This window comes from Kogia breviceps, chromosome 1 (assembly GCF_026419965.1).
Source record: "Kogia breviceps isolate mKogBre1 chromosome 1, mKogBre1 haplotype 1, whole genome shotgun sequence".
Classification (NCBI taxonomy): domain Eukaryota; kingdom Metazoa; phylum Chordata; class Mammalia; order Artiodactyla; family Physeteridae; genus Kogia; species Kogia breviceps.
Window position 1 is genome coordinate 169,421,482 of NC_081310.1, and position 27,871 is coordinate 169,449,352.

The following is a 27,871-nucleotide window of genomic DNA, read 5'->3' on the forward strand; positions in this document are numbered from 1 at the left end:
CCTGGCTGCAATTTGGGGCCCATGTTCTCCCTTGCCCAGCCCAGCAGGCAGAGCTGGGACGGGTGGGTGACGCCTGGCTGGCTCTGCCTGGTTAGAGCTTATTGTGAGACCTACTGCAAGCCTTCCTCCCCCACTCACCCATTCTGTGACTATCCCACTCATTCAGGAAGGTAGCAAGGAGATTAGGGATGAATAGGTGAATGGTTTGCTTGGATCCATGGTTGTCAAACTACAGCGGGCATCAGAATCACCTGGTAGGCTTATTAAAATACTGATTTCTGGGCCCCACTCCTAGAGCATTTGATTCAGTAAGTATGAATCGGGGCCTGAGAGTATGCATTTCTACAAAGTTCCTGGTGATTCTAATGCTGTTCCCCCAGGGACCACACTTTGAGAATCACTAGGTTAGTGAATGGGAGTGGTTGTGGCTGACTCAATTATTAGCCAACTCAAGGCTTTTTTTTTTTTTTTTTTTTTTTTTGCGGTACGCGGGCCTCTCTCTGTTGTGGAGCACAGGCTCCGGACGCGCAGGCCCAGCGGCCACGGCTCACGGGCCCAGCCGCTCCGCGGCACGTGGGATCTTCCCGGACCGGGGCACGAACCCGTGTCCCCTGCATCGGCAGGCGGACTCTCAACTGCTGCGCCACCAGGGAAGCCCCCAACTCAAGGCTTTTTAAACAGCTGTAATCATTGCCTCCCCCCACCCCCGCCCCACCCCATGGCCTTCCTCAAATTACTGCCAGGGAACCCTAACCCTAACCCTAACCCTAACCCTAGCCACAGTGTATGAAGGCGGTGGGGGGTGGGGTGGGAGGAGGAAAAGCCTGCTGGGGAGGTGGGTCTCATGCCAACCTCAGCTTCACCCCGGTTCGCTGTGTGACCCCATAACTGGTCCTGCTGGCCAAGGCCACCTGTTGGCCAGGCACTGGTGGAACCCTCCATGTGCATATTCCTAACCCCTCCTCCCAGCACTTCCATGACAGCATCACCACAGTCACCATGACCCATCAGGGAGGAAACACGCTCCGAGAGGTGTACAATGATGGCTGTACAACTCTGTAAATACACTAAAAACCACTGAATTGTGCACTTTAAAAGAGGGGCACGTGGTTATGGTATGTGAATTGTATCTCGATAAAGCTGTTACTTAAAAGGAAAAAAAAAAAAAAGATAGAAAGAAAGGTATACTAGGTTGTCCAAAGCCATAGGGCCAGGACCTGAACCCAAGTCCACCTGGACCACCAAGGCATAGTGCCTCTCTGGGCCTCAGTTTCCCTGTCTGCAATATGAGGTGGGGAGTGTCAGCCTTACGACTCCCCAGCAGTGAAGTAGAAGGGAAGGGTGAGCCATGAGCTCAGCTCCAGACTCTTTGGAGATGTCCCTGGAGAGACAGATGCTTGGAGGCTGGAGAGATGGGGATATGGAAGGCAAGAGGGCTGGGGTGGGGTGGGGTTAGGCAGCAGAAAAGAGGTTATTGCCTAACCTCTCTTAGCCACGTTTACTTAAGAAATGTTCATTGCAGGGACTTCCCTGGTGGCACAGTGGTTGAGAACCCGCCTGCCAATGCAGGGGGTACGGGTTCGAACCCTGGTCCGGGAAGATCCCACATGCTGCGGAGCATCTAAGCCCGTGAGCCACAACTACTGAGCCCACACGCCACAACTACTGAAGCCCGCGTGCCTGGAGCCTGTGCTCCACAACAATAGAAGCCACCGCAATGAGGCGCCCGCACACCACAACAAAGAGTGGCCCCCACTCACCGCAACTAGAGAAAGCCCGTGGGCAGCAATGAAGACCCAACACAGCCAAAAATAAATAAATAATAATAATTTAAAAAGAAATTGTTCACTGCCATCCACACTCAGCCAGTTTTATTGTAAAGCCAGCAATTAATCATACAGGCCCCCAAGAAACTAACAAGTGTAACGCAGTGGTGATATGATGGATGAAGTGATAACAGTGCACCCAGAGGTTGGGGGAAGCCCCAAGATGGCTTTAGCAGAGCCAAAGTAGAGGGATCAGTGAAGAGGTGGAGGTGACGAGGACAGGGGTGGGGTGCCCCAAGCAGAGGAAGCAGGATGTGTGTGCAACAGAGATGTGGGAGCCTGGAGGCAGCCCAGGGTAGCCAGTAGTTCTGGCAAGTGCGGGCCTAAAATGAAGGGGCAGAGGAGAAACCAGAGATGGCCAGATCAGGCACCCTCAGACCTTATGAACGTTACCTAAAGGCAATGGAGAGCCATTGAAGAGTTTTAACAGAGGGAATGATATGGTCTGATATGTGTTTCAGGACCACAACTCAAGGGCAGTGGGGACCATGGATTAGAGACTGATCAGGAAAAGCAAGTAGGAAGCTCCACAGTAATTCAGATGAGAGATGACAGTGGCAACACGAAAGAGAAGTGAATGGACTGTAGAAAGTGTTAGGAAGTAGGACTTGATGGTTAATTGGAAATGGGGACAATGAGAGAGAATAACTCATATTTCTAGTGTGGGGACTAGATGAATGAAGGTGCCATGACTGAACTGAGATGGGAGAGCCCAGTGGAGAAGCGGGTGTGGGGGTGATGAGCTCCGTTTTGGACGTGTTGAGATGGAGAGGGCTGGGCAAACACTCTAGGTATGAAGATAGAAACCTGAGCCAGAAATGTGGATCTGGGGGACATGGAAGGAGAGGTGGTGACTGAGGCCATAGGTGCGGCTGAGCCAGTCCAGAGAGCATGAGGCAAATTTAGAGGAGGAACCAATGGGACCCCAGAGGTGCAGAGGGTGGAGAGACCCTCTACCCAGACTGGGAAGGAGCAGCCAGTGAGATGGGATAGAAACCAGAAGAGAGAGGTGCCAGGCCAGGAGAAGAAAGTGTTTCAAGGAGGGAGTGTGGACGACAGTGTCAAATGCTGCCAAGAGGTCAAGCAAGTTAAGGCCTGAAAGATGTCCACTGGATTTGGTGACACATTGGTCACTGGGTACCTTGGCAAGGCCAGCCCCAGAGGGAGGGGAGGGCTGGAGCAGGTCTAGATGGGATGAGAAAGGGAGAGGGCCAGTGAGGAAGTGGAGACAGTGAGTGAAGGTATAACTATTTAAAGAAGTTTAAAGTGTAGAGGCCGAGATCGGTAGCTGGAGAAGGATACGGAGCATGGGGAATAAGCCATGGTTCTTTTTGTGGTTGTGGTTGTTGTTTTAAGGTGAGAGAGCCAGAGTGGAAGGAGCCAGGAGAGAGGGAGACTTTGAAGGTGTGAGAGAGACACGGAGTGATCAATGGAGTGAAGTCCCCAGGGCAGCTGGGAGGCTGGGATCCAGAGCAGGGGAAGGGCTGGTGCTGAGCAGAAAGGACCCTGGCAGTTTCCATGGTGACAGGCGGGGAGCGGGAGATACCAGGTGGGAGAGGAGATTGGGGGACAGATGGGAGAAGCCTAGAGAGCCTCCATCAGGGGACTCGACTTTCTCTGGGAAGAGGAAGCCAGATCTACTTTTCAGTAGGGAGCAGAGTGGGTGGGGGTCTGAAGAGGTAGAAGAGGTTTGAAACCGCAGGCGTGGAGAATGGGATAGTGAGCTGACCAGGCCCTGGAGAGGGGTCCAATGGGAACACAGGACCGTTATCCCCATAGGGGAGGATGGGAGAAAAGACCTAGAACATTGCAGGTGCTCCACACACAAATTTTTGGTTTGGCTTGGGTTGGGCTGGGCTTTTTTTGGTTTGTAAAGCTTGATGATTCTGAGGGAGGAAGGAGCCTGTGTGGGATGAGGGGACCTCCCCGATCCCCACAAGGACAAGGTAAATGCAGTTCCAGGCCCTGCCCCTTCTTTCACACTGGGTCTCCTTCCTTCCTTCCTTCTTTCTCTCCAGTGTCCCTCCTCCCACACTGAGCCCTGCCAGGGTCTGCCCCGCCTGGCCACCAGCCGACTCTCTCATTTCTGCATCTGGCCTTGGGAGTGTGTGACCCTTTCCTTGCCTCCCAGACCAAGACCCCAAATGCAAGGTTCTATCTTCCCTTGGCTATGGAACCCTGGGGCCAGTCTGTCCCCATTCAGCCAAGGTTCCTGGAGGGCAGAGGCCATGGCCCCCACCACCTTCCAGCAGAAAAGGGCTTCTTAAACCCCAAACCTGAGCTGATACTGACAAAGGAACTTCAACTAGACCTGAGAGGCACTTCCTGACAGAAGTGCAGTGTGGTCCAGAGGGTCCCAGGCTCCTCTGGAGAGAAAGGGCTAGAACTTTCTCTTGCAGGGGGATAAAGGGTAGGGGCAGTCAGCCAGGCCTCAGAGCGAGGCTCTTTCCAAGAATCCTCAGGGGCTGGGACGAGAAGTTTCCCCTGATCCAGCGATTCTAAATATGGCAAAGGGAGCAAAAGCACGTGACCCAGGGCCCCGCACCAGGGCTGCTGCCGTGGCCGCCGTTTCTCTGGGCCAGAGGCCTGCGCTGGGGCTCAGGGCTAGGGGTGAGGTCTCAGTGGAGCCCCAGTTTCCCCATCTGCAACATGAAGGTAGGGGACAACTCAGCGACGGTTAAAGTCCCTTTAGCCTTACAACTCTCCAGCTGTGGGTCAGAGGGAAAGGGCGGGCCTTCAGCTCAGTTCCAGATTCTTTGAGGATGTCCCTGGAGGGACAGCAGCTGCCAGTACATAGTACAAACTATGAAAAAAATGCGCCCTCTTGGAGGACCAATTAGAAAAGGCATTCCCTTTAGCATGAAAAATGATAGAAATTGACCCTTCCAAATGACCCCATTAGAACCAGGTAACCCTTGCTCTGGGCTGATCCACCCTCAAGCACAGGCTGGATTCGGCACCACTCACCCTCTTAGCCCAGCCCTTTGCATTGTACAGGGCGCACAGGACATGGGGCAGCCCTGGAGATGGCCCTGACAGCCAGCACAGCCCTGGAAGGGCCAACCCCATGTGGTACCAAGTGGCTCCGTGCCCCTCTCCTGGCTGCTGGGAGACAGACGCTGACCCAAGAAAGCCCCCCCACCCCCCCGCATAGGTTGGGCTGAGCCAATCAGATGGAATTAAGGCCTACCATAGAGGACTACTCAATATTCTGTAATGGCCTATATAGGGAAAGAATCTAAAAAAGAGTGGATATCTGTAGATGTATAACTGATTCCTTTTGCTGTATACCTGAAACTAACACAACATTGCAAATCAACTAGATTCCACTAAAAATTTGTAGGGCTAGGGCTTCCCTGGTGGCGCAGTGGTTGAGAGTCTGTCTGCCGATACGGGGGACACGGGTTCGTGCCCCGGTCCGGGAAGATCCCACATGCCGCGGAGCGGCTGGGCCTGTGAGCCATGGCCGCTGAGCCTGCGCGTCCGGAGCCTGTGCTCAGCAACGGGAGAGGCCACAACAGTAAGAGGCCCGCGTACTGCCAAAAAATAAAATCAACAACAACAACAACAAAAACAACAAAATTTTTAGGGCTTCCCTGGTGGCACAGTGGTTAAGAATCTGCCTGCCAGTGTAGGGGACACGGGTTCGAGCCCTGGTCTGGGAAGATCTCACAGTCCACAGAGCAACTAAGCCCACGCGGCACAACTACTGAGCCTATGCTCTGGAGCCCGCGAGCCACAACTACTGAAGCCCTCGCGCCTAGAGCCCGTGCTCCGCAACAAGAGAAGCCACCACAATGAGAAGCCCCCGCACCGCAACGAAGAGGAGCCCCCGCTCACCGCAACTAGAGAAAGCCTGCACGTAGCAACGAGGACCCAACACGGCCAAAAATAAATAAAACAATTTTTTAAGTTAAAAAAAATTTTTTTAAGAAATAATACATGAATGAATGAAATAAAAAGAATAAAAGATTGCGTATGACTTAGGAAAAAAAAAAAGAACCATAGAAGCACGTTGGCGGAGGTGCAGAGAGAAGTGGAGATGAGACTGTCGCTCCAGAATCTCATCTCCCCCTCTCGACTCCACGAAGCCCAGATGTGCTTCCTGCTATGAAGCCTCTACAAATTCTGCCCTCTCCTTCCGGTAGGTGTTCTCCACCTCCACATGCCAATTTTTCTTGAGCCAGTGTGAATGGTCTTGGTCCCAGTATGGTATGGAAGGTGGTGTCTTCTCGACAAGGTGCTTTATGAGTCACAGCCTCATCCTCTCCCACCTGAACCAGGTCCAAACCCTCCTGCGTGTTCTTGCTGCTTCCCTCTGCCATGCCAGCTAGACTACCTGGTGCACCAGGTAAGTGGGCTGAGCAACATGTCAAGGGTGGCAATGAGGAGGGAGCAGGGGCTATCCATCTGTTCAGGGCTGGCCAGGCAGCGCTGACTCCTCAAATAAACAGGGAGCATGGCCTCCCAAGCATGAGGCCAGCAAAGTGAAAGCAAACTAAGGGGTGGAATTCAGGCAACCTGAATTTTGGAAACTTAAACAAGATGGCCAATGGAAACCTTCCCCTGGTTCTACCTGAGCAGCTTGTGTGGATTTGGGTGACTCAGTTTTACATGCTGAGCTTGGCATAAGATTTCTTTTGAACAAAGAGTTTTGCTGCTTTTTTGTGTGTGTTTAATGTGTGAAATCCACCGACTTGCAGGCTCAGGCCCAAGCACCTTAAGCATGGTTGCAAGGCAGGCCCTTACTCACCCTGCCACCTGACTCTCCACCACTCAGTACCCCACCTGGCACACAATACTCCATTGTCACAGCTCTGTTCCCCCCCACCAAAAAGCCAACAGAGTTTTTTTGCTGTTTTTTGCTCCTCACCTTTGCTCATGCTGTTTCTGCCCCTCCTCCAATCCGGCTGGGTTAGGTGGGAGCCCCCACACTCTATGCTCCCTTAATCCCTAATCCCCCATCTCCAGCTCTACACTCACCTCCATCACGGCATTTGCCTCAACACGTGAAAAGCACAGCACTGTCTGAGTACCAGCCTCCTCCCCCAGACGGAGAGCTCGTTGAGGTCCTGTCCTTTTCACCTGGAAGGCCCTGTTCCCAACTCAGGATGGGAGCTGGGTAAAAGTTTCCTGAAAGAGGGGATGACCCAGCACTGGACCTCTGACTGGTTACTGGTACCCAGGGTGCCCACAGCCTGCTGGCCGCTCCCAGCTCCACACCTCAACCCTCCCCGCAGCAGACGGGATTATGAGGGAACTGGGGCGGGCAGCAACACCCAGGAACCCCACAGTCCAGAGCCACAGAGCATTCACTCACTCATCCAGTAAGTACGTATTTGCTGAGCGCTCACCGTGAGCCAGGCACAAACACTGACAACGTCCCTGCCTTCGTGGAGCTTACGTTCTCATGGGGGAAGATGGATAATAAATAAATAAGACAATGTTCAAAATGTCAGATGACGATGGAGAAAAATAACGCAGGAATAGGGGACAAAGAACATTGGTATGGGAGTTGGGAGCTATTCTATAGAGGGTGGTCAGGGAAAGCAGCATCGAGGAAGTGACATTTGGGCAGGGGAAATGAGGTCTGAGAGAGGTGCCTGAGACCTGAGCCAGAGGGTGCCTGGTGTGTTCCAGAACCATCAAGAAAGGCATGCTCCCAGAGCGGAGTGAGGAAGTGGGAGAGTCGCAGGCAGTGGAAGGAGGTGGGAAGCAGAGCATCTACTGGCTAGCGTGAAGATTTGGGCTTTTAGTCCAAGTGAGATGGGGAGTTTTGAGCAGAAAGTAACACGATCTGACTTATGTTTGCAGAAGATCACACAGGAGGTTGAGTGGAGAACAGACTATGGCACAGAGAGGGGATGGGGAAAGCAATGGCATTCACCCGGTCTTGAGTTGAGACGCTAATGGTTAATCCAAGCGACAGGTGATGGTGACTTGTACGACAGGAATAGACGTGGCAAGAGGTGAGCAGATACTGACTATATTTTGGCACTGAAAGATCCCTTAGGGTCAATGAACCCTCTCTTTATAGTTGGGAAACTGAGTCCCAGAGAGGGGCATGACCTACCTGTGATGATACAGGAGATCAATGGCAGAGCTGGGACGGACACCCAGATTTCCCTATTCCTAAGGTAATGTTTTTTGATTTCTCCTCTTTCTGTAGAAGGACCCGGGCACCTGTCCCTCATCCCCACCTTGAAAATTCCTTCATCCTGGCGGCAGAATGGGGCCCGCTCCTGCCCTTCTCACTGTATGTGTCAGGGTGGCACTGGGTTTGAGGATTACCCAGGCCTCCAGCTACTTGAGCCTGGCAGGGGTCAGGGTCACCTCTTAGAAGCCTTCTGTCCTCTGAATCAGCAGAACTTGTGCAAAGGAGGAAGGGGGAAGGGAGGGAAGAGTCAAAAGAGGGGAAAGAGCTTAGTGCCCACCACTTGGTTCTCCCAGAGCAGAGAGGGCACCAAGAGCTGACAGGGTGGAACAGGAGCTTGGGGAGGGCTGGGCCCCCTAGGGAGGACAGCCTGGGAGTCCTGCAGACTCAGCCATTGAGGATCTCACCCAGTGGGAGGTTTAGGGGGATTGATAGGGGAGGAGCGTTTGGATGCATTTGCTACTAACAAGCAAAGCAGCATGCAAACTCACAGGCCACACCTGGGGCAGTTGGTTACAGCTGCCCTGAGAGCATTGCTCACCGTGGGAACCCCAAATCCAGGACCAGCCAGACTGAATTCATCAAGACTGGCTCCAATGGGCCCTGACAGCTGGGAAAGGCTTGCTGAGTGACCTTGGCCTGCTCCACAGCCAAGGTGGAGGGATGGTGAGGAGGGTCTTAGGCTGGAAGCTGGAAGCACATCTGCAGACATCTCCCCCCGGCAAGCTTTCTCGGCCTTTAAGGGGAGAGGTTCCGCCTGATTCAGAGTCCCTTGAAAGGCAAGGCCCTGCTTCGCGGCTCTGAGAAAGGTGTCAAGGTTGGGGGCAGCAGACGGGGAGGCACAGGATGTGGACACAGCTAGGAACCTGGATCAACAGGCTCTCTATCCTGACTCTGCCATCACTCAGGAGGGGTTGGAAAGCTGTCTCTGAGTTACAGTTTACTTCTCAGGGAGAGGAAGGGGTTGAGTAAGGGTCTCCAAGAGCCCCATTTTTTGCTGATCCATCTGGGACTGATGATTTTGACTTCCCAATTGGAAATGAATGAGGCAGTTCCTGAAGCTGCCAGTCCTGAGGGACTTCTAGAGTCTCCCAGGTGGAAGGTCTTTTACATTTCATTTGCATAGCACTCCTGTACGTTGAACGTCTAGAGAGAACCTCCTTCTACCTCCAAAACTCCCCTATAATTGAATAATCATAGCAAGGAGGAGTCAGGGTAGACCAAAGCAAGACTTCCAATAGCTCATTAACCACAGAAACAGTGCTGGAGGTGGGGGGAAGGGGACAAATTGCACCTCTGGTCCGGACGCCCCCACGTTTGAGAGCGAAAAGAACAGGGCTTGAATTCAGCTCCGATCCTGACCCCTGCCAGGCTCAAGTATTCAGCCTTGGCTGCATGACCTTGAGCAAGGGAGCTGTCCCTCTCTGGGACTCAGTTTCTCCGTCCAATGAGGCCAATGATCCCTAGTGCGGCAGCCTGGAGGCAGGGGTCTGGCCCCGATAAACCCTGAGCTGAGGGGTTGCAGAAAGGCTTGGGTTCACTTCGGGACGCAGAGGAGGTGGACACCAGGCGGGGTTCCTCGGGAGAGGGAGGGATTCCTGGGGAGGAGGGCTCCTGGGGGACTCCTCCCACGGCACAGTGACAGCCTCCGCCCCTTCCCCCTCAGGGGCCCCTTCCCGCTCAGGGGTCCTCGGGGCTGACCCCGCCTTGTCAGCACGGGGAGGGGCATACTGGAAGGGGAGGGACGCGGTGGTGGGCGGGGCCCCGGGCTGTCCCTGGGAGGGGCGGAGCGTCGCCGACACCCGGCACCGCTCGCGGGAGGGGCTCGGGCGGCGCGGCGGCTCTGGTTACCTCCCTGCGGCTCCCCCGCCCCGCCGGCTTCTTTTTCCGTTTCCAAATTAACAATTGAAAACGCGGCGGCCTGAAAGGCGAGCAGCGGGCCAAGCGGAAAGTGTGAAGGTGCCGCCGCGTCCCCGAGGACGGGGGCGGAGATGGGGGCGCGACACCCCGGCTGCCCGCGGCTCGCCCACCCACCAACGCTGCGTGCTGGGGACTGAGCGCCCCAGGACCCAGAGGTGCCAAGGACCCTAAATCGGGTCCTGGCCTGATCCGGCCCCTGGTACTGCCCTGGCCAGTGTTGTAGGACCCAGTGCCCAGACTCGGGGTGGTGCCAGCCCCCGAGGGGGGTGGGGGGAGGCACTAGGGCTGGGTTACTACTCTCGAGGCTGAGTGCCCAGGAGGGGCAGGTGCCAGGCAGCACCCTCATTGCACAGTCCTTAAGGGCTCCCAGAGTCAGGTAGGTTCGCATGTGAACTCAAGTCATTTCACCTTACTGAGACTCAGTTTCCTCATCTGGCAAATGGGGAGGGAAGATACAGCGACCACACAGAGCTGGTTGTGGGGAATAAATTAAATGAGAAGATGCATGAGGCTGGCCACAGTGAACACAATAGATAGTAGCTATTATTATCTTGGGTTGATATTGACGATGATATTGAGCCCTGGGCACACCTCCACCTCCACCCACAGCCAAAGGAACTGTCCATCAATGGGGAATACTGGAGTTGACAGGTCTCTCCCTCACCTCACTTCCTCAGGGCCTCCCCAAAGCCCCACTTGACAGATAAAGAAACTGAGGCCAGGAAGGTTCTTGTAAGGGGCTCAAAGTCACATGGAAATGAAAAGGACTAGGGCCTGAGCCCAGGTCCTGCCCCCAGGCCCAGGCTCGTCTTAAGGAGATGGGTGGTCCCTGGGGTTGGGACCCTGAGCACTGGACCCCCTTCCTCAATGTTCGGAAGATGGGTGCTGATACCAGGGCAGCTGGGATGAACGAGTGGGTAATGGAGAGAGTCCCTGCTCCCGGGTATCCAGGGGTATGGGCCAGAGGGTGGACACCAGGGAAAGATACAGTTTCTGGGCCCCTGGCCCCCCATAATGTAAGCTCCATGAATGCAGTGACTAATCTATCTTGTTCACCACTATCTCTCCTACACCTAAAACAGGGCTCAGTACGAGAGCAGATTATTGATAAATATTTGTTGAGTGAATGAATGAATGAGCAGGTCCCCTCTTATACAGCTTATACAGTGGCCTCACACTCCCCACCTATTTGGGGAGGGGGGTTTGGGAAGAGGAACTCCTCTCCCCAGCATGGAGACCCAGGGCAGCAGAATGGTGGGAGACAGAGGCAGGAACCAAGACAGAGCGAAGGAGGACATAGCAAAGAGGTTCCAGAAGGCAAAGTTGAGATCAACTCTTTCTTCCTAGCCCCCCACTCCTGTCCAGTCAAGCACTTACCCCATTCCTCCTCCCTCCAGCACCTCTTCACTGACCACCGATTCCAGCACCATCCTCATCCTCACCCCCAGTCCACTTACCTTGCAGTCTGTGCACCCCTCCCCCATTTACAATCCTACAGTGGCTTCTCATGGTTCACAACCTGAGGTCCTCAGCCCAGATCTTGAGGCTGTGCACACACTAGGCATCAGCCACACTCCACCCCTCCATACTTTGTCTATTTCCACCCTGGTGACTTTTGTGCTCTCTCCTCTCCTTGGGATGTTCCCCCTTCCTCCCCAAGAATCCCTGATCTGCTTTGAGGAGAAGTGCTCCCCCAGCCCCTGGTTGGGATTCCTGGCCCCCTCTGGGCACCCCAGGACCTCTTTGTGCTGAGATAGTTCCTACCTCTGTCCACTCCCCACCCCCAACCAGCTCATTAGGATCCATCCATCAAGGGCAAAGGCCAGTTCTGACTCCTCCAGATCCCGCAGACTGGCCAGTACATGCTCAGACAGTATCTGGGAGGCAACAAGAAGGCCCAGGTCTCCAGGGCCTTAAGCATCAGTGAGTCAGGAATAATGTCCCACTGTCCTCTGAAGCCCAAGAGTTCTCAGCAAGGGCATCTTGGGGTTGCTATAGAGGTGGGTGGCCAATGCAAGCCTACCTCGAACTCTGGTGGGGCCGGGAACGAGTACAAATGGAGACACACACACTATAAGTCTGAATATTTAAAAGTTTAAATCAAGCTAACAAGCTGTTAAATAAAATATGATCTATCCTTCCTGACACATATAGCTTCATAACGATCTGGAAGGCTGGACCTGAATTTAAATCTTGGATCCCTTGGAGTCCCATGTTGGAATCTGGCAGGGAGGGGACAGCCAGCCCCTGCTACCCTCCAGTCCCTGGCTCATGGTATGCCCTCTTCTCTTCCCACACTGGGATCATCCCTCACCAGAGGGGGCCTTGGATACATTCCTGTGGCTGCCCCCAGCCTGCCCCCATCTACATTGGCTGCAAACAGCTGCCCTTGGGCCTAGAAGCACTCACACAACAGTGGCCCTTGGCATGGCGAACCAGCAAAGAGGTCTGTGCAAGCCCTGGAGTGGGAACTCCAGGGTCCCCTGGAAGGTGTTCTAGAATAAGGAGGGCCGTGCACAGGCTCCAGGTTGGTGGTATGCAGGGCCATAAAATGAGTGGGCAGAATTCTGGAACCCCACCTTTGACTCACCTAAAGCAGCCCTGCTTTAATGTATTTTATATACTGTGTCACTCCTGTGCTCCTGTGTCACATTTCATTTAAAGAACCAGATCTACTGCTTAAAAGCTTGCAAAGCACCAGTCAGGACTCTTCCCTCCTACTGAACAATGGGGAAGCTGAGGTTACAAGGACCACAGTCATGCAGCAGTTTAGAGTAAATCCAGGGCTCGATCTCAGGGCTCCCGCTTCCTGGCCAGGCCCTGGCCTCCATGGGCACATTTCTGATCAGTAAGACCCAGTGCCTCCAATGGACATGCCATTGGGAGGCGGTGAGTGCCCAGTCCCTAGTGGGGTTTAAGCAGGCCTGCTGCTGGGGCCTCCTGCCTTGATGGGGGCTGGACCCTCCACTCAGGACACTCAGCTCAGGAGTGGATTGAGAGGCCAGACCAGGCCCAAGAAGGAGAGGGAGTCCTGGTATAAATAACCGTGGGGGGCTGAGATGTTTGGGCCCGTCTCCTGGGCGACGGCTGTGTTTACTGCCCAGCGAGGGGGGGCATAGCCCACACATTTGCCTCCCTGACTTGTAGCCAAATTTTTCCAGGAAGGGGTGGCCCAGGATTAGCCCCAAACACTCCAGCTCTGTACCCCTATGAGGTCTTCCCCCTAACTCTGCCCCAACATGGGCCCCAAACCTCCCTGACATTGCCCCTATCCTTCAGCCCCAAATCCTGCATGGCACTGCATCTCCACCAGCCACAAATGCCCCAGCATTTGCCCCCATAAGTCCCAACTCTGCCTAAATCAGTGAGGAGGTGGAGGGTGGCAGAAGCATGAACAGGGCAAGGGAAGGCCCCAAGCAGAGTAGCTGGGTATGTGCCAGGGATCTGAGCTGGGGCCACTGGGCACGGGGGCAGGGACAATCCTCTCCCACGTCCCTGGCCAAGACAGAGGAGGGCTGCAGCCCCCAGATTAGGAAAGTGCAAATCCCTTTCTCCAGCCCAATGCCCACACCATGCTTGTCATGTGCAGGGCATTAGATGGCCAGACTCCATCATGGGAGGGGCTGGCAGGTGCCCTGTTGGTCATCCCATGACCAGCTCCTCTCCCCAGCCAGCCAGGCCAAGAGAAAAACACCTCAATGCAGGACGGCAAGTGGAAAGGTCCCCTTCCCCACGGGCCAGCAGCTGCAGCCTGGCCCAAGCACAACCAACTGATGGATCTTGCTTGGGACACCAGCTGCTTTTCATTGAGAGCTCAAAATAGGAGTTGTGTCCATCAGGGGTCCTAGACAGGTGCCCAGACACCTGGGCTCCACTCCCATATCAGCCACTTCTCAGCTGAATGCCCTTGGGCAAGTCATTTCTCCTTTCTGAGCCTCAGTATAAAATAGTGTAATAAATATCTTCCTCCAGCGGTATGAGAATTCAATGGGATTCATTGAGTAAACATTAATTAAGCCCCACAATGGGCCAGGAATGCCTTAGAGCCTCAAGTGGGAGAGGCGATGTTCTTCCCAGTGTGAGGCAGCATTTTGGACCCAGAGGCTGAGGCTCAGGGATGTGAAGAGACATACCCAAGACAACACAGAGGGGACCTGAGCCCAGGCCAGCTCTGCAGAGAGGTTTTCACTGTTATTTACTGTTGTTGGGGACAACTGAGACTCTTGGGCTGAGCCTAGGCTCTGCCACTGACCTAAGTTTGGTCTATGCCCTGTTCTGGGCCTCAGTTTCCCCATCAGTAGAGTGAGGGTGCTGGGTGGGATCCGTGATTTCCACACCCTATTGAGCTGGCAGACAGGGAGGGAGCAAGGAGCTTGGCAGGCTGGGCCTCCTGGGCTCTGCCCCCTCCCCAGGGCACGCCGCCATCAACTGGGCCTAACCCCGTGCTTTCATGGGGCTGCTCTAAGGTCACTGTTCTGGGGACCCCCCTTAGACCCCAGACCCCCTTTGCAGGTAGCCTCAGGGCCTGCACCCACCCCCTCTGCCTCCAAGGCCTCCCTCAGCTCATTCACACACACCTTCCCCCAAGCCAGGCTTTGCATAAGCAGCTGAACTTTCCATACAGGCAAACTCCAAGGGCTTCAGGCCAGGTCTGGCCAGGCCCTGGCAGGGTTAGTGGGCAGCTCCAGAGGAGACGCTCAGGGGGCTGGGCCATGAGGGGAAGGCAGAGGGAAAAAGAGGCCAAACGGCTGGCATCCCCAGGGCACCCTGCTAGAGCCTTCCCCCAACCATCCTCCTTGCCGGACCCAGAGAGGTGTTTCTAAAATACCAATCTGCCCATGGCACTCCCGTCCTCAGCTCCTTCCTGAACTCAAGCCTCCCCCAGGAAGCCACAGCTCCTCAGCCTGAAGTTCTCAGCCTGGACTTACTCACGTTCCAGCCCCTTCTCTGCACACCTCCTGCCCCGTCTAGGTTCCCACTCTCCTGCCGTCTTTCAGTTCTTGGCAAATGTCATGTTCAGACCCACCTCTGGGCTCCGCGCATGCTAGTCCCTCTGCCTGGAATGCTATTCCCTCCTCCTGTTTGCCTGGTTGACTCCTGCTCCTCCTACTCACGTTTCAGGTCTCAACTGAAACCTCTTCCTCTGGGAAGCCTTCCCAGCCACCGCCAGTTTGGGACTGGGCCGGCCCCCACGGGACTCCACCCAGACAGCTGCCAGCCTCCTGGTGCATCTTCCCCCGGGGAGCACAGGAGGGTCTGATTCATTGCTCTGTCCCCTGCACGTGGGATAGGCCCCGGCCCCCAGGGACTGCCAGTCAAGGATTCCCAAATGAGAGAGGAAGAAAGAAGGAATGAGTCCTCCGTGTAGAACTGGGGTGGAGACAGGACCTGAACTTTAAGGCTCAGCTGGTCCTCACAGCAGCCTCCCAGCAGGCAGGCCCATCACGGCCAGTTAGGCACAATATGGTGGAAAAGATGACAGCCTCCAGAGCTGGACTTCTGGGGTTTGAATCCTGGCCCTACTACCTACACCCAGGCAAATTACTCAACCTCTCTGTGCCTCAGCCTCCTCATCTGAAAAATGGGCATAACGGTAGTAGCTACGTCCTCTGGTTGTTGAGGAAAAAGTGAGAGAAAAAGGGCAGGTCCTCAAGAGCAGCATCTGGCTTACAGCAGGCACTCCACAAGCATCGGCTGTTATTGTCTTTATTATTATAGAGCCATAGCAGCGGGGGACGCTGAGCCTCCGAGAGGGAGGTGACTGCCCAAAGCCACACAGCAGGAAGGTGTCTCTTGCTTTCCCACCCTAACCCACTCCCCGCACGTACACTACAAGTGCCCCCCATGCCAGCCCGCCCACAGGGGCCCGGCAAACCTGCTCCCACTCGCTCACTCCACAGAATCCCTGCACACTCAGGATTTTCACTTCCATCCTCCTGGACATTCACCGCTTAGTGGCTGCATGACAGGGCATATGCTGACCGTTTAAACTTCAGTGTCCTCTTCTGTACAAGGGGGTTAATGACAGTGCCTACCTCCTAGGGCTCTGAGAAGGATTAGATGAAGTAGCCTGTGGAAAATACCCTAGGGCTTCCCTGGTGGCGCAGTGGTTGAGAATCCGCCTGCCGATGCAGGAGACACGGGTTCATGCCCTGGTCCGGGAAGATCCCACATGCCGCGGAGCAACTAAGTCCGTGAGCCATGGCCGCTAGGCCTGCGCGTCCGGAGCCTGTGCTCCGCAACGGGAGAGGCCACAACAGTGAGAGGCCCGCATACCGCAAAAAAAAAAAAAAAAAAAAAAAAAAAGAAAATACCCCAGATCTTGCCCCATACCCCATATAGGTTAGACTAGGAAACTCATTACTATGTGAAAACCGTTAGAACTCTTGGGCTTCTGAGCCTCCAGTAAGGGGGCCACAGAGCCCCGACCGCTGTGCAGGGGGCTCCTGAGGAAAGCAAATGCCAGTCTGGCCAATATGCTCTTACAGGACCTGTATACCAACCACCCTCCCCACAATATCCCTTCCTCAGGGCTGAAACCAGTGCAGGCCAGGGCGAGATGAGGGGTCCAGGACCCAAGAGAAGAGGGAGTATGTGCTGGGGAGCAGGGAGAGTAAAAGCACAACGGGCCCTCTTCTCTTCAAATCACTTTGTAGTTCATGAAGCACTTGATGCAGGCAGCGGCCCTGGGAGATGGGCAGGTGGAGATGATAATTGTCAAGCTGCATGAATGGAAACTGGAGCCTCAGAGAGGTTGAGTCACCTGCCTGGGGTTACACAACCTTTAAGAAACAGAGGCGGGAGCCAAACCCCGGCCTGCTGACATCTGGTTCAATGTTCCTTTAACTGCAGGGTAAGCCCTGATTCTGGGTGACCTACCCCCCAACCCCGGCCCCAAGAACAATCTTGGCAAGAGCCCTGGGCTGGTCCTCACTGCACTCCAGGGCGGGCAGGCCCTGAGGCCCAGGAGGAATAGACGGGGGTGACTGATGGCCGCCCCAGCCCTCTAATCCTTTCATCCCACCTCTGGCCCCGGAGCTCAGGAGGGAGAAGGCAGGATGGCACCCAGACTCGGGCATTTCACGCACCGGTAAAATTTTCAAAAACAATTTAGGGACTGCATGAGGTGTCAGCTTTTTATTTCGCCAAGTAAGGACATTTAAAAAAAATTCCCAGGCCCATCATTTCATAAAAGAAAGGACATAATCTCAGACTAAAAGACAGTCCTTTAAATGAAATAAATTGAGCTTTGTGAAAAAGTCACCACGTTGTCCTTATTTCTCTCAGTTTTGCCTTAGGCCACTGAAAAAAGCCCGGGTCTGCTGACGCGTGTGAGAACCATTTTGGAGCTTTGGCTTGGGAGTCACATAGACATGGGTTAGAATCCTGACTCCACCACGGACAAGTTGTGTCATTTGTTGTACGTTATTTCCCCTTTCTGAGCCTCAGTTTCCAGTCTACAAAATGGGAACATGAATAGTGCTGCCACACAGTGGCACCTGGAGAGCTAAGTGGTCTAGAGTTCGCAGAGCACTAGTTCTGAGACAAGATCAATCAAGCCCAGGCTCCCAGCCAGCGGCGCGTCCCTGTCCTGACGCTGCCTATGGCTCCCCATCGTCCACAGGTTAAAGCCCACCTCTGTAGCCAGACCCTCTGGACACACCAGACTCTGCAGATCCTGGGGCAAAGAGAGTAGAAGAACGGAGTCCTGCCTCAAAGCCTTTGCTCTAGCTGTGGCCTCCACGTGGAGCGCGCTCAGGACAAAAATCACAAGGGCTTCCAGCTCACTGCCTGCACCCAGAGGACCCAGGGGTCCTTTTTCCACTTCTCTCTCTAGTCGGCAAAACCCTTCTCATCCTAACAACTAGCCTCAAAGTCACCTTCATTCCCTGACTCAGCAAACGTTCACTAATTACCAACCACGCACTGTGCTCAACCCCACCATACAGAAGAGCGCAGAATACACAAGGGAGGGTGAGTAGAGATCAGGGGGCTCCGAAGGGCCCCCAGTCAAGCCAGGGGTGGGGAGCGCAGGGAGCGATTACGAGAAGAGGTTGTGCTCCAACTGGGATCTGAAGGATAAATATGAGTTCTCTAGATGATGGGGTGGGCGGGAGAGGGGACGGACTGTGGGGTGGAAGGAAAAGCATCTGGAGTATTAAAAGCACACCTGGGGACGCTCTAGGTTGTTTCTTAGGCGAGGAGCAAAGGATGCTCGAGAGAGGGGTTCCTGACTTGGGCACTGCCGGTGGAGGAGTCACTGTTGCGGGGAGGTGGATACGTTTGGAGACAGATGCTGAGTTTGAGGTGCCCAGGGGACGAGGAGGCGAGGCGTCCACAGGAAGCTCAGGGATGAAGCTGCAGAGGGGGAGGCTGCCATCACAGAGGTGACCCCCCAAAGTCACAGGAGTATGTGCACACACATGGAAACTGTGCATGGAGAGGAGGGCCCAGGACAGAGTCCCCAGGAGACCCAACATTCAAGGGGAGAAGGAGGGGGCAGAGCTGCTGACAGAACCCAGGGAAGAGCCAGAGGTGGGCTGAGGAGAGTCAAGGGAAGGGTGTGTGTAAGCAAGGACGGGCCCCCTCAGAAGGCAGCCTAGCAGCAGCCCAGGAGCCACAGTCTGGGTTCAAATCCTGTCTCTACAACTTAGCTTTGTTGACTTTGGGCCTTAATCTCCCTATCTGTAACATGGGGCTAATTTACTTTTCGACAAAAAGGAAGATAAAGGCCATGGAGGATGGCTTGGGTCACATGTTCCCCCCCCCCCCGCCCCCATCCTGGGTCTCTCCCACCAGACTGGTACCTGTCCCCAGAGGCCAGAAGATTAGATGAGTGAATGAAATCAGGGGCTGCCCCCCTCCCTCAGAGTAGAGGGCAGAATGGAAGGTAGCTTTCCTCGGTTCTCTGCGGCTCCAGCACCACTCTCATCTATCACGGAAAGGAGGTGGAGAAGGCCCCAGGTGTGCTGTGTCCTTCCTCTTGGCCTCAGTTTCCCCACGTGGGAAACGAAGCCATGAATCTGCTTGAGCTCGGAGGCCCTTCCGCCTCTGATGCTCTGTGGCAGGACGAACGGAGGAAGGGTGAGGGGAGAAAGACCTAGTCCAGACCTACTGGTCCTGCCCCAGGGGAGGAGGTCCCACAGGGGTCTGGGTCCCCATTGTCCCCAGGGACTGGTCCCTCCAGAAGAGGGGGGCAGCCAGGCCAAGGAGGGCAGGAGCAGAGGTGCCAGGACTGTGCTGACAAAGCTGTTCCTTCTCCCCTCCTCTCTCCCTAACCCTCTCCTCCAAGGGGACAGCCGAGCCCGGCAAAAAATAAACCCAAAGGCGGTGAGCTGGACGGGCCCGAGGCTCCCAGGGTGGAGTGGCAGGGAAGCAAGGATGGAGGAGATGACCACCCCCCCAACACACACAAAAAGCGAAAGGGTGCCTGATCTGACCCCACCTCCACCCCCCCACCAACAGAGGGGCTCAAAGGGAGCAGCTCCATCCACTCTCCTTCCATCACACTGGGAGGGTTGGGTGCCCCCCTGCTTGATAGGCACAATGAGCAGAGTAAGTCTTGTCCAGGCCAGCTAGACATGGGTTCCCAAGTTTTGGAAAAAGTACCCCAGGGAATCTCACTCTACCTCCTGGTTTGGGGCAGTCAGTCCTTCCTCCTGTCTGACCTCTATCTCGCCTGCTTTAGTGGGCCCATTTATCTCCAGCAAGCTGCTCTCCCCCTGTCCCACCTGCCTGGCCTAGATGTCTGAGGAGTCTCAGGAGAAAGCATTCTCCAGATTTCCCTGCAGGGATTGCGGAGGGCCCCTGGGCTGGAGACCCCGCTCCACCCACTGTTCCCCAAATCTTTGAGAGGAAGGAATCGCTGAGCTCCCTGCTCCCTTGCCTCCCTCCCTCAGGCACTGCCCAATTAGTCTGCTGCCTGGGGCTGCCCCTCCCAGTCTCACCTCCCCAGGTGCCAACCCCCAGGGCACGCAGATCCTGCCCTAGGGACAAGTTGCCCAGAAAGCCTAGAGTCCTGGGGGGAGTGCTTTACGGGAGGCCCCAGAAGTGTGACCAGCACCCTCTCCCCGGCCCCTCAGAGTCCCCGCTGGGGGCAGGCAGCCTTCCTGGTGCCCCTCTAAGTGCTGCCCAGTCCTCTGAGGAGCTCAGGAAGAAGGTGCTGGAGAAGAACTGCCGCCACCCTGCACCCCACCCCTACCCCCACCCTACAGAACTCAAGGTCTGAGACAGCGGCTCCTTCCATACATCCAGAGTCCCTCTGTGCCAGGCAGCCGTTAGGATCCACTTTCCTGCTCAGCCCCATTTTACAGAGGGGGATAGTGAGGCTCAGGGATTGGGCTAGAGTAGGGGTGGGCACCTTCCCAGTAAGTATTGGGACTGAGACCTCTAAGTCTCCTTTGGGATTCCCTGTCCCTATTCCCCAGAACGACATGTTCAGGAGAGAGTGGGGGATGGCCCTCCCCTCCCAGGAGTCCCTGGCTGTCCCCCTGGACACCACGGCTTCACTTCCACCTGCCTGGGGCCAGACTAGCTGCAGAGTTTGATAACGAGGACCACATCTCAGCCGTACAGCGACACCCCCACATACGCCCTCCTCCCTGTACACACACAGACATGCTCACACCTACTCCGTCTCTGCGAGTCCCTGGGAGAGGAGGCAGGAGAGTCCAGTGGTCCAGGCAGCCTCTACAGCCTCCTCACTGGGCAACCCTCACCTCCACCCCCATCCCCTACCCCAGCACTCCCGGGCGGGGCGCAGGCGTGGTCTGTCTCTCCCTCTGCCTCCCAAGACCTGGTACAGAGTTGATGCTCTTTAACTCTGTTTATCAAGTGAAGGAAGGAACAGTCAGTGAGATCCTAGGCACCCAGGTTGATGTCCCGGTGCCACCATTACACTCGCTGTGTGACCTTGGGCAAGTGGGTGATGTCCCCTCAGCAGCCCCACTTTCCTCAAGCGTGAAATAATAGTGCCCACCTGATGTAATGGCTGTGAGGGTTAAGTGAGAGAATGCCGGGAAGAGGCAGGGCACGGCGCCTCCTAGGTGCTCCTCAGATGTCCACAGAAATGCGTCCTCAGGCTCCCTGTGCAGAGCCGCTCACCCCGTAACCCAGGCGAACGCAGCTCCTGCTCACTGCCAGGTACACCCAGACCCACTCACCGTGCTGACAAGGACATCCGGCAAACCTCTCCCCAGGAAGGAGCGCAATGATGATAATAACGATATAATAATAACGGTGATATGATAACGGCTACTATTTGTGCCCAGCATGGTGTCAGGTGCTTTAACTCACTTGGCCCTGACAATTCCAGAGGCAGGTATTATTAGTCCTATTTTTCAGATGAGAAAATGGAAGCTCAGAGAGGTTAAGTAACTTGCCCAAGGACACATAACTGCTAAGGGTGGAACCAGAAATGAGCCCAAATCTGTCAGACTCAGATCCCATGCTCTTAACCCCCTGCAGGGCAGCCTCTGGAGAAATGAAAAGTAGCCCTTCTTCCTCCACCTCAGCCCCACAAATCCCATACAGGGGTCTTTAACAAAGGGGCTGCCTACAGGTCAGACACTCAGAACTTCCCACTGGGCCCCTTAGCCCACAGCGGGTCGGCCCTGGCCAAAGACCCACATGGGTGCAGGGCAGGAAGGGGGATGAGAAAACCTCCAGCTGGCTTCTCCAAGTCTGGGGAAGTTCCCTGCACAGCCTCCCCTGGGGGCAGGGCCTTGGCCCGCTCTGCAGAGCCTTCCTCTCTCCTTGTTCCCCAGACAATTTCAGTTCCCTTGACTGACTCAGAGAACCTTAAATTAACCACCCATTCAAATTGCTGCCATCAGCCCAAGAATAATCACCTCTTGAAACTCTCCTGGCTCCAGCATTCTGAGAATATAGGCTTCTGCAGCAATAGGGATTGAAGTTAGACAACCAGCAGGGCTTCCTCGATGGAAGGAATGAATGTACCATGGAGTTGGGGTTGGGTAGCACACAGTGAGAAATCCAACCTGCTCCAGTGACCCCAAAGGAGAAAGGAGGGAGCAAAGGGGGTGTAAGGGGTAGGGAGAGAGATAGAATAAGGGCTAGAAGCCCGGCAGGATGGTCTCTCCACTATGCCCTTCTTACAAAGACCAAACAAAAGGACCAGGACTGAAAAATAGCAGCACGAAAAATTTGGGTCACACCCCAAGACTTTCACCATTGCAAAGCCAAGTTCTTGGAGCAGTCTTCCCTATTGGCTGGGCGAGGAAAAATACTATCTAAGTCCTGATCTGAGAGGCAGAAGGCCTGGGTTACTGGCATAGTTCTACCACCGACTCATCGGATGTGACCCCGGACGGGTATCTGCACCTTTCTGTGCCTTGGTGAACCCAGCAGTGCACCGCAGGGCTGGACAGAGGACCTCGGAGGGCCCTTCAGGAGAAGCAAAGGCCAGCAAAGTCCTAGGAAGCCAGCCACCCACTCCCACAAGGGTCTAGGGCTGCCCTCCAAGGCAGATGCACAAACACACACAGATCCATAAGGGCAGACCTGTAGCTGTGAAGAGGTGGAGGCAGAAAACGCAAGAGATGGGGCCGACTCAGCTCCATCCTAGAGGTCTAGGCTGGGGCGCAGGCCCAGGTGTGCATCTGTGAAGGCAGAGAAAAGGTGGGAGCGGCTGTGCATTCGATTTCTTTGCATTGGATGTATGCTGTACGTGCGCTTGTGACATCCCTGGGCAGGTGTTTCCAAGTGGCCAGGAGTGCATGCACGAGACAGACCAACGGGCATGTAGCAGGGATGTGTGTGTCCAAAGCCGTGCACAACAAAAGTGTGACTGCACTGGGTGAGGCTGGGCAGTTTCCACCCGATTCCACAAAATTCTGCCACTGCCCACCCCCCTAACGGCATATGTACTGGGGCGACAGAGGGACGATGACGCATGAGTGTGGCTCCTGAGGAGCCCAGGGTTGGGGTGCTGGCTGGAGCTGAGGTGCAAGAGGAAGACAGCAGCGACCGAGGCAGCACCAGCTCTGGGCTGAGGCTCCTCCACGCTGACTGGAGGGACTTCTCTTGAGCCTCAGTTTCCTCACCTGCAAATGAGGAGGACGCCAGCACCCACCTTACCCGACTGCTAAAGGACACAATGAGAGTGGTTTATAGAGGGCACTCAGCATGGTGCGCGGCACATGGCTGATGCTCCACGTGTGATCAGCAATTTCAGTTCAGACTCCAAGGGCCAACCCAGGCAGCCTCAGGGAGCAGCGGGGAGGCCCTGGACAGAGAAACAGGAGTCTTCGACCTGGGCCTGCATCTGCCACTGATCCACTGGGTGATGTTAGTCTCCAGAGCCTCAGTTTTCTCATAAACAAAATGGGGCTGTCAAAATGTGTGGACCCACCTAGCAGGGATGCCTGCCTGGGGGCTCTGGGCACCTTTTGCTGGGATTATTTCCAATGCAGGTGATGTTCTTTCTCAGTCAGGGTGGGAGCTTGGTGGGGGACACCGGGGCCCAGGAGCTGCTGCTACCTCCTCTCCTCCCCATTCCCACAGCTTCTGATCCCAGGGACAAGGCTGAGGAAGGATGTTTACAGAGCATAAACCTTCACTTAAAGAAAGTTCGCGGGGCAGCTGGGGGCAGGCGGCGGCGTGGGGAAGATGAGGGGAGATGGGGCTTTGGTCTGTACCTGCCCCTTCCAGTCCTCTGACTTCAAAAGGGAGGCCAGGGTGGCCTTTGACAGGTAGATCAAGGAGGCGAACATCCCTCCCAAAGGTTCAGAAGCAGGATGGGCAGTGATGTGGTGTTTCTCAAAATTCACGGAGCGGGGCCTGTGAAGGGCTGAGGGCTGAAATCGGGGACTGGGGCACGGGGGGTGTGGTAGGGGCTTGGTGACAGGACCAAGGGCCTAAAGAGACGAGGGAGAGCTTGGAGAGGAGCCAGCAATCCTTCCTTCTGGGTCTCAATGAGAGGAAGACAGGAGTCAGCGGTTCCCACTTCGCAGAGGCCTGCGGCTGCTGGCAAAAGTGGTGGAACTGGGGCTGGTCCTCTGGGCGATGTTCCACACCTCAGGGCCAGAGAAGGTGCAGGTTCTGGGTGGGGCTCAGAGAGACATGGCTGGCAGGTGTGAGGGACGTGTCCCCTGGGGTGAATGGACCTGGCTCACCTCAATTCCCTCCTTGCTGAGTCCTTCTCTGGCAGGCTTTTCTTCTGGGGCCCCTCCCACCAGGGCCTGAGTCTCTGAGAAGGGGGTCCTAGCTACCTGTGCACACTGGACTCCCCTTGCTTGGGCTGCCTGTGAGAGTCATTGGGGATGGGGGAAGGATTTGACCAAAAGTGCAATAATCAGGCTAGAAGTCCAACAGCAGGAAGCACTTCCTGGCTCACCCAAGACCCTGCAGTGAGTGACTGCAAAGCCCCACATCTGGAGCTCCTCAGGAACAGGAGAGGCCTCCTGTGCAGCCCCCTCCCCCAGGCCCAATAATAACACCAACCCCTCACACTCCCACAGGCCCTTGCGGCTCACCAAGTTCTTTCCCACCCATTACCTCGTCCAAGAGGGAGGCCCACAAGGCTGGGGTTTCTACCCACTTTGATGGCCTAGAGATCTAAAGCTCAGAGAGGCGCAGTGATCAACCCAAGATCGCACAGCATGGAAGAGGTGGGGTTCTGGACCCCTCAGCCCACTCTGACCTCTAAGATGAATGACCAGTTCCCCGAGATCCCCAAATGTCTGGACGTTTTCGCACCACATTTCCTCTCCCAGAGCTCCTGAGAGATGCCTCAGCCCTGGGCTCCTGGGGACAAGTGGTCAGAACAACCATGTCCCTGGCCAGGGCATTCCTGGCATCCAGAAAGGACAGGATGTGAGGCAAAGGTACTAGCAGATTTAGCTCCTGGAGAGGAAGGAGAGGCCCCTCCAGAGGAGGTGAAGACAGTGCTGGCCAGAGGACACGAGGCGAGTCTTTCACCCTCATAGGGGCTGAGAGGCAGGCTTGGGGACTAAGGACCTCCACCTCAGAGCTCTATTGCTTCCCCAGGCCCAGGCTTGCCTTGGAAAAGTCATCTCCCAAGAGGAGCCCGCGGAGGATGCAGCTGCTCCCTGAGAAGTGTCTCAGCCTCTGTGGGCACCCAGGCTGCAGGGTGGGCAAGGGTGCCTCAACACAGGGGCTCTTAATTAGCAGTCCCCTGCCCCTCATCCCCAACTCCACCTCCACTTCTCCGCAGTGAAAAATATTCATCCAGGCCCTGCCAATGGGCATTGGGGGTTGGGCTACTCCTAACCATTGATCCTGACCCGAAGTGCGACCTCAAGCTCAAGTCCCGAGCGATCTCATCTCTCTGCCCCTGCCCCCGGCCCGCCACAGGAGGTCTCTGCACCAAATCGTGGCTGCTACCTTCAGGAGCACACAGGCTGAAAGAGTTCCCTTCCACTACCCTCCCTGTGGTCAGGGGGCTCCTATGCCAGCATTTTCCTCCCCTCCACTCTGAAATTCTGTGGGCCAGCTAGGATGGGGCAGAGGCAGGCAAGCAGGCAGCAGAGGGTCAGGCAGGAAGACAGACCAAAAGACAGGTGGAAACAGACAAGTAGAGGAGTGAGATTCAGGTGGACAGGTGGATAGACAGATGGACAAACAGGCACACAGATAACTGGACAGGCCAACAGAGGGATGGAAACAGACAAGCAGGAAGACTGTTGGATAGTTGGAGAAACGAGGAGACAGGACAACTCACACACAGGCAGAAACTCACTCCGGCAGAGGGACAGCCAGACAGGCAGAAGGACTCTGGGACAGTCAGGTGGACAGGCAAGGGGACCACCCAGGAGACCCCAAGACCAGAGGGCCCTCTCTGGGGGCAGCAATAAGGGATTAACATCGGCACATTTCCCAGGGACCAGAGGTCTCTCTCTCGGGCACCTTCGAGCGTCCGAGAGCCAGGCCCAGCCCTTCAACTGATATCTGCGGGGCCTCTCATGTTCCCGGCTGGGCCAGGCCGTCCCCCAAGACTGAGCTCTGAGCTGCCAAAATTCGTTCTTTACATCCAAGAAGGGTCAGTGTTTTTGAAAGTTGTAGGAGCCTAGCAAGGGGGAGGAGGGGGCCCGCAGCGTAAGTGTTTCCAAAGTTACTCCTGTCCTCTTTCTTTTCCCCCAGGGTGCCCAGAGCCAGGCCTGGTGCAGCGGCCAGCAAGCTGGGCAGGCTAGTTGGCCAAGCCTGCAGGGCAGGCGGCAGGGCCCACTGCTGCCGCTGGGAAGTTGAGGGTGGAGGGAAAGACTGAGTGAAGACTCAAAGTCAGACAGCACACGCCAGTGTCAGAACTCTAGTGGCTCAAGGGGGACCCCCCAAACACCTATAACTGGGGACCAGCCCTCAGCTGGGGGGGAGGTCGTCCCTGGAGAGGGACATCTCCAAGGGGAGTCCAGGTGGGAGGCCACTGTAGGTACAGAGCTGGGGAGAAGGTGACAGAAAGTGTGTGGGGGCCGAAGGGCCCTCTGTGTCTGGGACACAGGGAGACAGAAGTGAGGAAGAGGAAAAGGGAGCCGCACTTTAGTGGCTCCCGATTGGAGAGAGATGGGGGACAAGAAGCTGGACGTGGGGCGTACCTGGGACAGAGAAACAGGGGTTGGAGATGAGGATGGAAATCAGGAGTTGAGGTGGGGGAGGTCAGAAGCCAGGTCAAGCAGGGGTCAGGACTTGGAGAGGGGGTGTGTGGGGGGGTGTGGGGGGGGTTAGGGGCAGGCTGGCGGGGAGGGGTGGATCGGAAATTGGGTTCAGGCCTGGGGGCAGAGCGATGAGGGTCTGCCGACCGGGGGTCTGGGGGACAGGAGGCGGAGCCAAGGCGGGGCAGCCGTCCCCCGGGAGCCCAGGTCCCGGCAGGGGCGCGCGGGGCGGCAGCGCGAGGTCACGGTCGGGGGCTCGGGATAGCAAACTCACATGAAGACGTGGTAGACGAAGGCCCAGCCGCGGGGTCGCTCCAGCACGTTGTAGACCCAGTTCTGCAGGCGTCGGTAGCGCTTGTGCGCGGCCGAGGAGCGCTGGCCGCAGGCGGAGCCTGAGCCCGAGCCCGGCCCTGGGAGGGGCGCGCCCGGCGGCAGGGGGCTGCCTAGGAGGCCCAGGCGGCGCGGGCAGCCGCCCCCGCCCGCTTCGCCCTGCTCGCTCTGCACCGCCGTGAGCGCCACCAGCTCGGCGTGGGGGGCGTCCGCGGGCGGGGGGGATAGGCCGAGGCGGCGCGGGGGGGCCTCGGCCATGGGCGGCGCCGGGCGGGGGGGCCGGGGCCCGGGTCCGGTGCGGGGCTGGGGCGCTCGAGGGGCGCTCAGCGGCGCATGACTCGGACCCAGGGCCGGCGGGGCGGCCCGAGGCGGGCGCGGTTGGCGGGGGCTAGGGGCCGGGCCGGGGCCGCTCCGGGGCCGGGGGCGGGCGCTCAGAGCCGGGGGGCCGCCGGAGCCCGCGCTGACCGCCCGCTTCCCCGGCGACTGGGGCGGCTCTTTCCGACTCCAACTCTCTTATTACGCGCTCCATGCCGCTCGCCTTTCCACCTGCCGCCGGCGCGCCGCTCACATGTCAGCCTCCCCCGCCCCGCCCCTCCCCCGCCGCCCCCGCCCGCCCCGCGGCCGCCTTCCCAAATCGGGAGGGAGCGAGCGAGTCGGCCAGGCCGGGCGGAGGGAGGGGACATACGGAGAGGCGGCGGGAGGGCGCCCCCGCCGCGCGGGCCGCCGAGTCGGGGCGGGGACCGGACCGCGTGGCGGCGGCCCCCGGCTAGTGCGAGCGGAGCGCCGGGCTGCGCGGGGCTGCGTGGATACGAAGGCCGGGCTGGGGGCGGGATGCCTCATGTGCGGTTGTGGCGAGTGGGGCGAGGAGTCGCGGCCGCCGTCGCGGATGGGACGCGGGTCCCGCGGAGTTGAAGTGTGAGTGGATGCAGAAGTGCCTGCTGTGTGGGCGCAGTGGGTGGCTGTGATGGTGAGATTGAGTGAGGAGGTGCGGTGTGGATGGGCGTGCAGGGTCC

The 27,871-nt window shown here is 56.6% G+C and overlaps 1 protein-coding gene across 2 annotated transcripts in view; it reads right to left on the bottom strand.

The window, feature by feature from the left end:
- Positions 1-27,116, bottom strand: part of KCNQ4 (potassium voltage-gated channel subfamily Q member 4) — a 55,643-nt gene extending 28,527 nt beyond the window's left edge. For both annotated transcript variants that reach the window (XM_059042424.2, XM_059042423.2), the window contains exon 1: positions 26,803-27,116. In XM_059042424.2, the coding sequence (XP_058898407.1) occupies positions 26,803-27,116 (314 nt within the window). The remainder of the gene's footprint in view (positions 1-26,802) is intronic.
- Positions 27,117-27,871: the final 755 nt, after the last annotated feature.